The following is a 12212-nucleotide window of genomic DNA, read 5'->3' as shown; positions in this document are numbered from 1 at the left end:
ATAGTTGACAGGTCTGCGTCTTCACTTAAACAGGCTCCGTCTATCCCCACGCGTGGTCTGTCTGCTTAAGAGCTAGGAAGTCCCACTCACCATGGACTGTTTTTAGTTTGTTATAATTATGGCTGTGCTTTCTTTGTGGAGAAATAAAGTTGATTTGGTTAAGTTCCTCAGAGAGGGTGGATCTTTCCCTTGGTTCTACCAAGGGCTGCTTGTTCTTTTTCAAGGATAATAAGATATTCAGGACAATGGAAATCGGGAAGACATGGAAGAACTTCAGGCTGCCTTTTTCAGTCCACCTTGAACTCGCCTTCTGGAATAGTTTTCTTAACATCAGCTTTTCTGATGTCATTTTATAACTCAAAAGATTTCTAGGGTTCTTAACTTTCCACCTGTGCTGTCAGAACCACCTCTCCCTTGCCCTGCCACTACCCAGCCTGCCTCCTTCCTGCCCATATCCAAAGTTTCTGCGCTATTTCCTGGATGGCGAGTTTTCTCATTGGCTCCCTCCTATCCTGCTCATCCCCACATACTATGTTCATTTTTGCTCACTGCTGCCCTGCAGGGCTGTGCTTCTAACTTGCCAGGCCTTCTCCTCCTTATCCCTCCCTCCTCCCAGTGTTCAAGACCTTATTCAAGTACAATCTTTCCCCTAGTTTAGATTTGCCTCACCAAATTGCTATAGCAATGGCCCGTTCCATTGATACCAGTTGTTTTATGAAAAATAAAATATAGAAAGGATTTTCATATGACTGTTTGCTATAATGGTCTTCTATAAGTGGTAAGCCCTCAATGCCAGACTGTTATTCTCTGAGGGGCCAGGAAAATATGATCCAGATACATAGATGTCACAATATGATTTGATACAGGAGAGTTTAGCACCTAATGACAGAGCATATTGTGTTGCTTTCTATGGTTTCCTGTCTTTAATTCTTAGCTCCTAGAAACCAGAGCCATGGCTTATATCATCTTCCATATTCTCCAAGCACCTACCCTGGAGCTGGGCACCCAGGAGAGACCTGTGATACTGATAGGTTAAATGACGGAGACACTCAGAAAAAGGAGATGTGACAGAGTGTAGAGTGAGGACTTCCAGGCGGCTCGTTGGAGAAATGGTTCATCCTGTCACTGGCACGTCCAAGGCCTACTGTTCCAAGTCCAGGCTTTTGTTGGGCATGTATGTGAAATTGATTCAAAAGCGATAGAATCTTTGCACATATAAACAGCTAACAAATGATGGAGAGTGTGTGTCCAAACAAACCCAATTGGCAGGACACGCGGTGCTGCGGAGAGGAAGCCCCTGGCTATCCATCACACCTTGAAAGATGAAGAGGGCGGGCCTAGTCTTCCCTCCAAAGGCAAGAAAGGTTAGCACTCTGGGAAAATGGAGCCCAATGGGAATTTCTAACACATGGCCTGGCCCTTCCGGCTTGTAGGTCATTGTGTAATGATTCTTACCCTAAATGGCCATGACATATAATCGCTTTCATAATTTTATTATTTTACTTGGTATCACAAGACCGTAACTTTTTAGGCATTCAGGTGAGATTAAGGGAGGAGGAGGTGCAATAAGGCTTTTAAAATATTTGATTACCTCAGAAAACGTATTTGCTTACTTTACCAGGAAGCTGGTGTTTTCTTTTGTTTTGTTTTCGACGGATGCCAAGAGAGGATTAATGAGTAGCCGCTGGGTTTGCCAGCTCTCTTTTGATTTCAGTTTATGTAATTAGGCAGTTCCCAGAATGACTGGAGGTTCTCACTCGGCTCCGAAACATGCTTCTCAGATATGTTAGGTGTGGAGGCCAGAAAGAATCCAGACTTGCTGAATGAAGGGAGGGCAAGTGAGAAATGAATCTTGCTTGAAAACATTCCTTGCTATGTAGAAAGGGTTCATTATGTTTTGAGGCCATGCACATTCAGTTGTGTTGAGTAGAAAGCAGGTTAAAACTGAAGTTCAAAATGGGCTAAAGTTAGAATAATTCCAAATGAGGTTAACCATAGACGTAACACGGGGAAACCAACCACGGTTTCTTGTTGAATTTCCAGCATCGACAGCCTTGACCATGGTGAGTGTTCGGTAGCTTATGCATTTGACATAGATGGGCTAGGAGCCCACTGTGTGCCTGGCTCCGTTCTAGCTGCTGGAGATACAGCAAGGATCTCCACCAACAAAACTCCCGCCCTCACGGCGCTCACACGGAGGGAGGGTTAGATGAGCAGGTTTTTATCCAGTGCCTCCCAAGGTATGGAGTTCAGAGCCATTGGTGGTGGAGGAAGAATAAGATGTATTCCTCAAGAAACTGAGCCTCTCATGGGAAAGTAAAGACATCTGTCCACAAAATAAAAGTGCTCCTCAAAACTGGAACTGTATAGTGGGTGCTGGTTCAGAGAGACCCCACGAAGGTGGACGGCCAGAGTGGGCATCCATCTCTGATCCCGCAGGCAGGAGGCTCAGGGCAGCAGGCTGACTTGTCTTTAACTCCCTAAGCAGTAAGAATGTGCAGATATAAATATCAGAACACCTTTGGTTGCTTTTCTCTGGTATGGCCCCTAACCTTATTTATTCTTCTATCCACACAGTGCTTGTTTTTAAAGGAAATTGCAGCAACTTTTCTTTTGAGCTAGGCTAATTTCCTTAAAAAAAAAAAAAAAAAGGAATTACCCACAGTTCCTGCCTTCGTTGAGTATACAAACTACTGGGAGAGAAATACATTAATAAGTTAAACAAATAAAACTTTCTCTGTGTTGAGTGCTACTGTGAAGAGCATAGCACATATTAGGGGATTCGACCTTATCAGAGAAGTCAGGGACAGTTTCCTAGAAGACAAGATGACTGCACTTAAATCTTGAGGATGAGGAGGGATTAACCAGGTGAAAGGAGAGGGGGAAACATTCTCCTTTCAGCAAAGGGAACAGCCTGAGCAAAGGTGTCAGGAGCCTGCTATTGGCCAAGAGGGAACAAGAGACACCTGGGAGTGAGATGACTCAGTAGGTAAGCAGGCCAGACTACATGGGCTGCGTGGCAGATTAAGGAGTTTTCTGTTTATTCCAAAAGGAAACCTTCAAAAGAATTAATCAGTAGAATGAGGAGAGGAAGGGGAATGGGTTAGAAATCAGAACTTTATTTTAGTGGGGTTCTCTGCCTATAGTGTGATCAGCATTTGTTGGGGGGACTGGAGTTACGGTAAGTAGCATTAATAAAATGTATTTGCAAGAATATAGACAGCAGGTGATAATTGCTTGGGCCAAATGGTGGCCATGGTGGTGCTGGAGATGGACAGAAATAGACAGATAGAACAGGTACAAAACAGTAAGTGCAAAGATACAATAGGTAAACACAACAGGGCTTGGTGGGGGGTGTCAGAGGTGAAGGAGAGGGGGTGTGAAGAACAACTTTCTGGTTTCGGACTTGCACACTGGCTGGATGGTGAAGCCCCACCCTGAGACAGGCACCCTGGGTGAGGCCCCATTCGCTGGGGGAAGATTATGAGGTCCATTTTGAACACATTGGGTCTGAGTGTCTTTGAGGCATGTAGACAGAGATGTCAGAAATACAGTTGGATAAATGGATGTGCAGCTTGGAGGAGAGGTAGGTCTTGGAGGGAGGCAGACATTTGTGAGTCCTCTGAGTTAGGGTACATTGGACATTGGGGTGTGAACGACATCACTCTGTGAGTACAGAACCCAGCCTCGTGGGATTGCAGCACCTAATGCCTGGGGAGAGGAGAAGCCTATAGGAGGAAGCAGAAAACAAAAAATGCCAGAAACATAGGGAGAAAAACCAGCCCGAAAGCCAAGAGAAGCTAGTGTTTGTCGAAAGAGAAACCGATCAGGGGAAAATGCTGCTAGAAGGACAGGGAAAATGAAGACTTAATCATGACCAGAATAACAGCTATAATATCGTCAGAAACAATAGTAACAGACAATTTGGGGCACTACTTGTGAGCCAGCCACTTTAACATACAATTTAATCCACTTAAGAAGTCTGTCAGGCAGGTCCTTGTACCCTCATTTTTACAGGTGAGAAAACTGAGCACAGAGAGATGATGTCATTTGCTTGAGGTCACTGCCAGTAAGTGATGAAATCGGGGTGAGCTCTCCTACACTCACAGCCCCTATTCTTAGATGCCATGGGTCCCGTGTTAGAAGGAAAAACACAGCAAAGGAGGGTGATCAGGGAGGGCAGCTTTTTCCTCCTGAAGGATTTGGATTCTTTCAAACACAGCCAAGGCAATACTTCATGATCACTAAAGCCCAAGTCCGGGTCGGTGACCCTGGAGTGGTATTTCAGAGGCTATTTCTGATGGTGTGGTTCAGCTAGATTAGGTCAGTGTTGAATACACGACACAGCTGTACTTGCCATGTGAAAGCCCTTCCACGAGGGCTCGAGGGCAGCAGTTCTCAAATTCAGGGTCCCCGGACCAGCAGCATCAGCGTCACCTGGGAGCAAGGGGACGTAGATTCTCAGGCTCCATCCCTGACCTTCTGAATCAGAAATGGAACCGGGAATCCACATTCTAACAAACCTTCGTGTGATTCTGATGCACAACTTTAAGAATCCTTGCTCTTGGCCCTGGCCGGTTGGCTCAGCGGTAGAGCGTCGGCCTAGCGTGCGGAGGACCCGGGTTCGATTCCCGGCCAGGGCACATAGGAGAAGCGCCCATTTGCTTCTCCACCCCTCCGCCGCGCCTTCCTCTCTGTCTCTCTCTTCCCCTCCCGCAGCCAAGGCTCCATTGGAGCAAAGATGGCCCGGGCGCTGGGGATGGCTCTGTGGCCTCTGCCCCAGGCGCTAGAGTGGCTCTGGTCTCAACATGGCGACACCCAGGATGGGCAGAGCATCGCCCCCTGGTGGGCAGAGTGCCACCCCATGGTGGGCGTGCCGGATGGATCCCGGTCGGGCGCATGCGGGAGTCTGTCTGACTGTCTCTCCCTGTTTCCAGCTTCAGAAAAATGCAAAAAAAAAAAAAAAAAGCCTTGCTCTTGCAGATCCTTGACTAGAAAGAAGGAAAGGAAAACTCGAATAACTTATAACCCATACATCTCACAGATGCAAAACACGCCGGCCGAAACCAGATGGAGGAAGAGTCAGTGGTTCTCAGCAGCGGCTGCTCACTGAAATCACTTGGGGAGCTTTGAAAATGACTAATGCCTGAGGTCTCCCTCAGAAATTCTGGTTTCATTGAGCTGGGGTTGTCCTGAGCATTTGAAATGAGGATTTAGACGGGGAATGGATGATTGAATGAATGCTCGCAGGCAGCCTCTGTACTTCTGAGTATAAAATTGCACCCTGACAAGAAAGTGAGGCAAATCTTGAAGGGGCAGGGCAGAGCAAATAGAAGACTCGACCTTGGGCCCTTTGTGAATACCAGTAAAGCCTGAAAATTTGTGGAGCTTGTAGTGTGAGAGAAGGTAGTCTGAATTTCTAACAATTCTTTTTTTTTCTTTTTTTGTATTTTTCTGAAGCTAGAAACCAGGAGAGACAGTCAGACACACTCCCGCATGCGCCCAACCTGGATCCACCTGGCACGCCCACCAGGGGGCGACGCTCTGCCCACCAGGGGGTGATGTTCTGCCCCTCTGGGACGGGGCTCTGCTGCGACCAGAGCCACTCCAGCGCCTGGGGCAGAGGCCAAGGAGCCATCCCCAGCGCCCGGGCCATCCTTGCTCCAATGGAGCCTCGGCTGCGGGAGGGGAAGAGAGAGACAGAGAGGAAGGCGAGGGGGAGGGGTGGAGAAGCAAACGGGCACTTCTCCTGTGTGCCCCGGCCGGGAATCGAACCCGGGACTTCCACACGCCAGGCCGATGCTCTACCACTGAGCCAACCGGCCAGGGCCTCTAACAATTCTTAACAAGGGACTTATTTTCAAAGAGATGTCAGTCGGGTGTGCTATCCATTTCATGGATGAAGTATCATTGTGATTTTTACTCCGTCTTAATGGAAAGGATTCTGTGGTTTTTGATTGAAAACAATATGCTAACATTCTCCTGGGAGCTTCACTTTGTACTCTACCTTTACGGTGAGAAGGCACTGTGCTCCTTGGGCCTCCCAGACATCACTGTTCCCCCTTTGCTCCGTGACCCTCCCACCCCAGTGGACCTGCTCAGTTTACCGGTCCCTAAGCATTTCCACATGCAGGCATCTGTCATGTCTGCCCCCACCTCCTCCTTCTCTCCAGGGCTCACCCCATCTAAAATCTTCCATGGACACCCTAGTTCAGAGAGCTCTCCCTTTTTCTGACCCTTCCAGCACCTTTCAGAGAGTCTTACAGGAACTCTGCTCCTATTTTTGTTTTTATCATTCTGCCCATTTTCCATCTCCACCCTTGGATAATAAGCCCCCCAAGTACAGTGATGGCTTATCATTTTTACCTCCTGCCAAGCATAGCACCCCATCCACTACAGGCTTAGAAAAAAGTAGCTAAGAACCTACGTAAAATTGAATTTTAGTCCATTTTCTTCCCCTGTTATCATGGAATGTGGGTAAGAAGGCACCGCCCACCATGAGTTGTGACTGTGGTTTGGCTGAAGTGGGAATCCCAGAAAGAGCATCATCCAAAGTGAAAGGGGCCCTCAGGGGAAGGGGCTCTCGCAGTCTCATCATTCTATGCTACTTTGTATTAGTTTCCTGGGCCTGCCCTAACAAATTGCTATGAACTTGGTGGCTTAAAGCCATAGAAATCTATTTCCTCACAGTTCTGGAGACCAGAAGTCTAAAACCAGTGTCACTGGGCCAAAGCAAGGTGTGGGCTAGGCCACACTTCCTCCAGACGCTCTAGGAGAGGATCTTGTCTCTTTCTGCTTCCGGCGGTGGCTGCTTTCTTTGGCTTGTGGCCGCATCACTCCCATCTCTGTCTCTGTGTTCATGTTGCATTCTCCTCCCTTCTCAAATCTCCCTCTTATGAGGACATTTGTGATGGCATTTAAGGCCCACCCTGGTGATTCCGGATAATTTCCCATCTCATGATCCTTAATATGTCATCTGCAAAGTCCTTTTTTCTGCCATCACAGGAAATGTTTACAAGTTTGGGGACATCTTTTAGAGAGGCCATTATTCAACCTGCCACATAGGTAAAGGTAAACTGGAACCTCCAGACCTGTCCAAGGCCATATTTCAAGGTTGTGACAGAAATCGGACAAAGACCCGGGTTTCCTTATGTCGACTTTGGACTTCTTCCACTAGACCAAGCAGATGCCCGTGAAAGTAATGCAGAGAAAGAGATGTTAGAATAACACCTGAGACCCTCATTTGTGTGCTGTGCTCACTCATCTTTTGTCTGGATTGTGTACGTACTTACAGCGTTCATCCATGTGGTACTTTCCTCCCCCGGCAGTCCGGTTCGGTTACTCTGGGCTCCCAGCATGCGGCCCTGTGGGCAGCTACGATAGCACTAGTAAAGGACATGTTCTCTGTCCTTCCAGGACCGCCTCTTTTTCGTCATGGAGTATGTAAATGGAGGAGACCTCATGTTCCAGATTCAGCGCTCCCGAAAATTCGATGAGCCTCGTTCCCGGTTCTATGCTGCTGAGGTTACGTCCGCCCTCATGTTCCTCCACCAACATGGAGTCATCTACAGGTAGCACCTCTCTCCTCCTCTCTCTCCTGAAAGTGAAAAAGTAAGGAATTCTCCAGACACTTGAACTGACTTTGGCTCCTGCCCAACTGGATCGCTTAGCAACCCACTTTAGATTAGCTGTTTGTTTTAATTTGCTTACAGAGGACTTTGGGGGCAGGGAGGCTGTTTATCACTATGAATGTTAATATTTGAAGAGCCCCGGGAGACCCACTGTTTGTGCCAGTTTTGATTGAAAGCCCAAGAACGACATTTTAAAGGTCTGGCGCCCAACAACCTTGGGGTGACCTTCATTTCTTTCTCTCCCCACCCTCTTCCTTCAACATCAGGGTATTCTCTTTACTTTTCCCTTCTGTGCCACGAACTTCCTCCCCTTCCCAACCTCTTGCCACTTCCTGAGTTTGTTTGGCTTAGTTGTCTCCAGCAGATAGACTCAGAGGAGGAGGAACTGCTTGGGGGTCCCAGGGTTTATGATCCCGGCCAAGGAGGGGAAGAGAACTAGACAATATCCAGCAGGAAGTGACTCTTTGCAGATCATCTAGTCCCATATTACTGCCCTGTCACCCTTCCAAGAAAACACGAGACACAAGCGTGCGCGCGTGTGAGCACACACACACACACACACACAGACACACACACACACACACACACACACACACACACATTTTCCAGTAAGGCAACAGGGGGCTATTTATGCAGGCTCTTCTGTGAGGTCAGGAGTTCTGGGAGGAGTAAATATTTATAATTAGCAACCAAGATGTTAAAGTTCCTTAAGGTTTTTTAAGTGACTATCAATATCTTGGATTTTGCTTTCTCCTCCTCCTTTTTTTTTTTTTTAACTGGGTGGAAGATTAATGGGCGTGGTTCACCTCAGAACTTAGTCACTCACGAGAACTTTTCTGGTCAGTAAAGTTCCTGCTCCTGGGAGCAGTGCCCTGACTGAACTCTCTTAAAGGGCTTCAGACCAACTCCTACCCCAGGCTTGGCTTCCTCCTGACATCTGCCAGCTTCCTAAAGGATGTGTGTCTCCACTCAGAAGCAGTCAGTGCTTCCCTGTGGGCTGTATAAAATGCCGGTGCTTTCCAGCCTGCTGTTCATGGCCCTCTGTGTTGTGAGTTCATGTACGTGTTTCCTGTTGGTGCATGACGTATCACCACCGTCCGAGTGGCTTAACACAACACTTATTTATTATCTCACGGTGTCCACGTGTCAGGAGTCCAGGCGTGCTGTATGTGGGCCCTGTGCTCATGATCTCCCTGCTCTGAGCAACGTGTCAGCCAGGCTGCATCCTTATCTGAAGTTTGGGGTCCTCTTCCAAGTTCATGTGATTGTGGGCAGAATTCATTTCCTTCCAGCTCTAGACTTTTTGTGCCTTGCTTCTTCAAGGCTAGCAGGAGAGAAAGTCTCTAAGTAAGGCCTGGACCCTTCTTTAAAAGAATCACTGGATTATATCAGGCCTAACCAAGATAATCTTTTCATTTAACTCAAAGCCAAATGATTAGAGACCCTGATTATATCTGCAAAGTCCCTTTGCCCTTGCCCTGTAATATCACATAATCATGATGGTGATGTCCCATCACCTCTTCTACATTCTTTTGGTTAGAGGTAAGTCTAACCAAACTCAAGAGGGGGGTGGATTATAGAATTTGCCAGAGCAGGAGTCCTCGGAAGTCACCTTAGCTTTTGTCTGCTACAGTCCAATACACCTTTCTCTTCTCATGTCCCACAATACCTTGTTTTGAACCCACCAATGTTCTTAGCTTTCCTCAAACTCATCTGCCATTTCCCAACTTTCCTGTGCTTATGCCCCTCCTCTCTATCCTCTGTGTCCAACCCAGAAGCCTCCTGCAATACCGCCTGCCTGTGCAAAGCCTGGTCCCCCCACCAGATTGTCTTTATCCCCCCATATTTTTATTTGCAATTTGGGAATGAATTGCAATTTGAGACTTTCATGGCTTCAGCTGCCACTGTTCACCATGTGCTAGGGTTAGGCATCCATGTGGATCCTTCACTAAGTTGCAAACCCTCTTAAGGACTTTTGGGCAAATGAGTTTGTAAAATCTGTATTTTCTGGTTTTGCTCACTTTTATTGTTAAAAATGGTGCTGCCCACGTGAATGGGCATCACCCAGGTGATGCAGCTAATTACCTTCATGCTTGGGAAGGGGTTTGGTTATGCTAATGTGTGCTGGAGGAGGGCTTTTGTGCTGAAAAGTTTTAAAAGGAGGAGCTAGAAGGCCATTTTGGGCAGAGAGAGAGACCACATTGTTGCCGGGAGAAGAGGCCACGCTGTGGCCGAGGAGAGGCAGCCAAGATGGAGGAGAGCTGAAGGGGAAGCCAGTTTGTGGAGAGAGGAGAAGGGAGATGGGAAACAGGGGAGAGGGGCTTTGTAAGCTCCGCTGAACTGGTGAGGCCTTTGATTCTTGGAATGAGTCAGTGGCTTTGGGAGCCCTGAATGGAAAGGGAAGTGTTTTCTCGCGGAGTGTATTTACTTGCCAGCCGAGTGTGAGGCTAGAAATGAAGAAAATGGCCCACCAGTTCTTGGCTTCATAGTTTCATTAACGTCTAATCAAATAAGAACCTGCACAGGCCAGGCGGCTGTGATGGAGGCTGCGACTACTGGACTTACAAGGACCATTTCTTTTTCTTTTTTCTTTTTTCTTTTTTCTGACCTTTTAATCTTTTTATTTTACATGCTCTTCTCATCTTGCAAGGAGTAAATAGTCAACAAGTGATCATTAACTTCAATTAGTTTAAAACCCTAATCTCTGCCCCCAAAACAGTTTACAAGCTAGTTAGAGATATAAGAGTTAGATGTGTATAAAGATCACCCATACTACAAGGTAGTGCATTGTTAGGTACCATGACATGAAGAAGAATTCATTCTTTGAGATGTGTTCCCCATACCATCCCTGTTAGAGTGGATATCATTATCCATAGCTTACTAGCAGGGATTCAGAGACGTGCTTACCTTGAATAATTTCCCTAAGGCCATTAGAAAGTGTAATGGATCAACAAGCTAATGCTGTACACAATGACACTTGTTACCCAGCCTCTTCAAGTCCAAGCCCAAAACTCTTTAGCTTGTCATTCCAGGTACTCCAGGACTTGACTTTCCCTTACATTTCTAGTTTTCTTCTCCTATACACATTCTTAAATGAATATGTCCCTCACGCCACACCTGTGAACACCTTTGCTCTATTTATTGGCTTCTATGAGCCATACTTTCTCTCCCCCCCCCCTCCTTCTCACCTCCCTGAGTGGTTCTTCTCAGTCTCTATTATCACCTGGCCTGACTCCGTCTTCCCTCCAACCCCCATTAGTTCAATGCTGGTTTCCCCAGGGCCTTCATCTCGCTTTATTCTTACCCTAAATACACTCCCTGAGCAAACTCGACATTTGCCTGCCTACAAAGGACTCGTATGTGCCAGCGACTCTCATATCACTATACCTAACCCCCCGGTTTCCTCTGGAACCCCAAACAAGATCTTTCTCTCAAACATCACTCTCAGGACTTGACCTTCAGGGCCATCTGCCTTCTTCCCTGGCTAGTTTGCAATAGTTTATAGACGTGACTCACTGCTGCTTGGTTTTCCACCCTTCTCTCTTTCCACCCCCTCACTTTATTGTTGCCCAGCATTCTTTCAAAGCACAGGCCAATGGTTACATGCTTCCCTTCTTTGCATCCTACATCCCTTATAAGATCAAGCACTGTCCCCTTCACCAGTTTTTAGACTCCCCGGCACCCTGGTCCTCAGGCTGTTGTGCACAGCTCTGTGGTTTGGGCACAGAAGTGAAGAGTGCGGGCAGTGAATGGGGGGTGGGGCTCTCTGCTGTGTGCCTGGTGTCTGCCCGAGAAAAGAGTACTTTTACTACCCAGAGGAGACGCCTTTTCGTGTTTTTAAAAAAGACACATATATACGAATAGGGCCCTGGTGACCTGCAACAATCCTTTGACCCTAACCACCGTTTGTCCTGTGTCCCCTGCCAGGCAGGCACTCCGGGTTATTTGTTGTTCTTCCCCAAATACCATTCTCTTTCATTTTTCTGAGCCTCGTGTTCCCACTGTCCCTGGATTTCCCTTGCTCTTCCTCTGTGTCTTGATCAGTGAGTAGTTCCCTGCTCACATTCATGGTTTGGCTGCCTCAGAGTTCCTGGTTTTAAAAATATGTAGATTCCGTAATACAAGAGGAGGGGAAATAGATAAGGACATAGGCAAGAAAAAAGTTGATGATTGCTGATACTGGGTGATGGGTACATGTGGGCTCACTATTCTGCTTTTGTGTATGTTTTGAATTTGCCATAATAATAATTTTTTTTAAAGAATGATGATTTCAGGGTAACATTCCTAGAGCTTTTGAACTCAGAAGGTCTGGTATGGTGTTCATGACTGTAATTTTTTTAAAGCATTCCTCAGATGATTTAGGGACCACAGGTCTAGAAAAATGCCATTCTGCCTTCAGGACTATGTCAAGTGCCCCTGCTCTGTGAAGTCTTCCCTGACTGTGGTGCGTTCAGACCTCCCCTGAGTGACATAACAGCTCTCTGTACCAGGCATCTTGTAGGTGCCCTTTGCTGCTCTTGTATTTTCACCTGAGATACCCATTCTGTGACTGAGAACGTCACATTTATGTGGTCACTTAGT

At 47.0% G+C, this 12212-nt stretch overlaps 1 protein-coding gene across 2 annotated transcripts in view; it reads left to right on the top strand.

The window, feature by feature from the left end:
- The window catches only part of PRKCE (protein kinase C epsilon), a 512328-nt gene that overhangs the window by 417336 nt on the left and 82780 nt on the right, over positions 1 to 12212 (top strand). For both annotated transcript variants that reach the window (XM_066378351.1, XM_066378350.1), the window contains one exon: positions 7417 to 7571. In XM_066378351.1, the coding sequence (XP_066234448.1) occupies positions 7417 to 7571 (155 nt within the window). The remainder of the gene's footprint in view (positions 1 to 7416; positions 7572 to 12212) is intronic.

This window comes from Saccopteryx leptura, chromosome 3, assembly GCF_036850995.1.
Source record: "Saccopteryx leptura isolate mSacLep1 chromosome 3, mSacLep1_pri_phased_curated, whole genome shotgun sequence".
NCBI classification, from domain to species: domain Eukaryota; kingdom Metazoa; phylum Chordata; class Mammalia; order Chiroptera; family Emballonuridae; genus Saccopteryx; species Saccopteryx leptura.
Note: the sequence above shows the minus strand (reverse complement) of the source record. Positions and strands in the feature narration are given on the sequence as shown.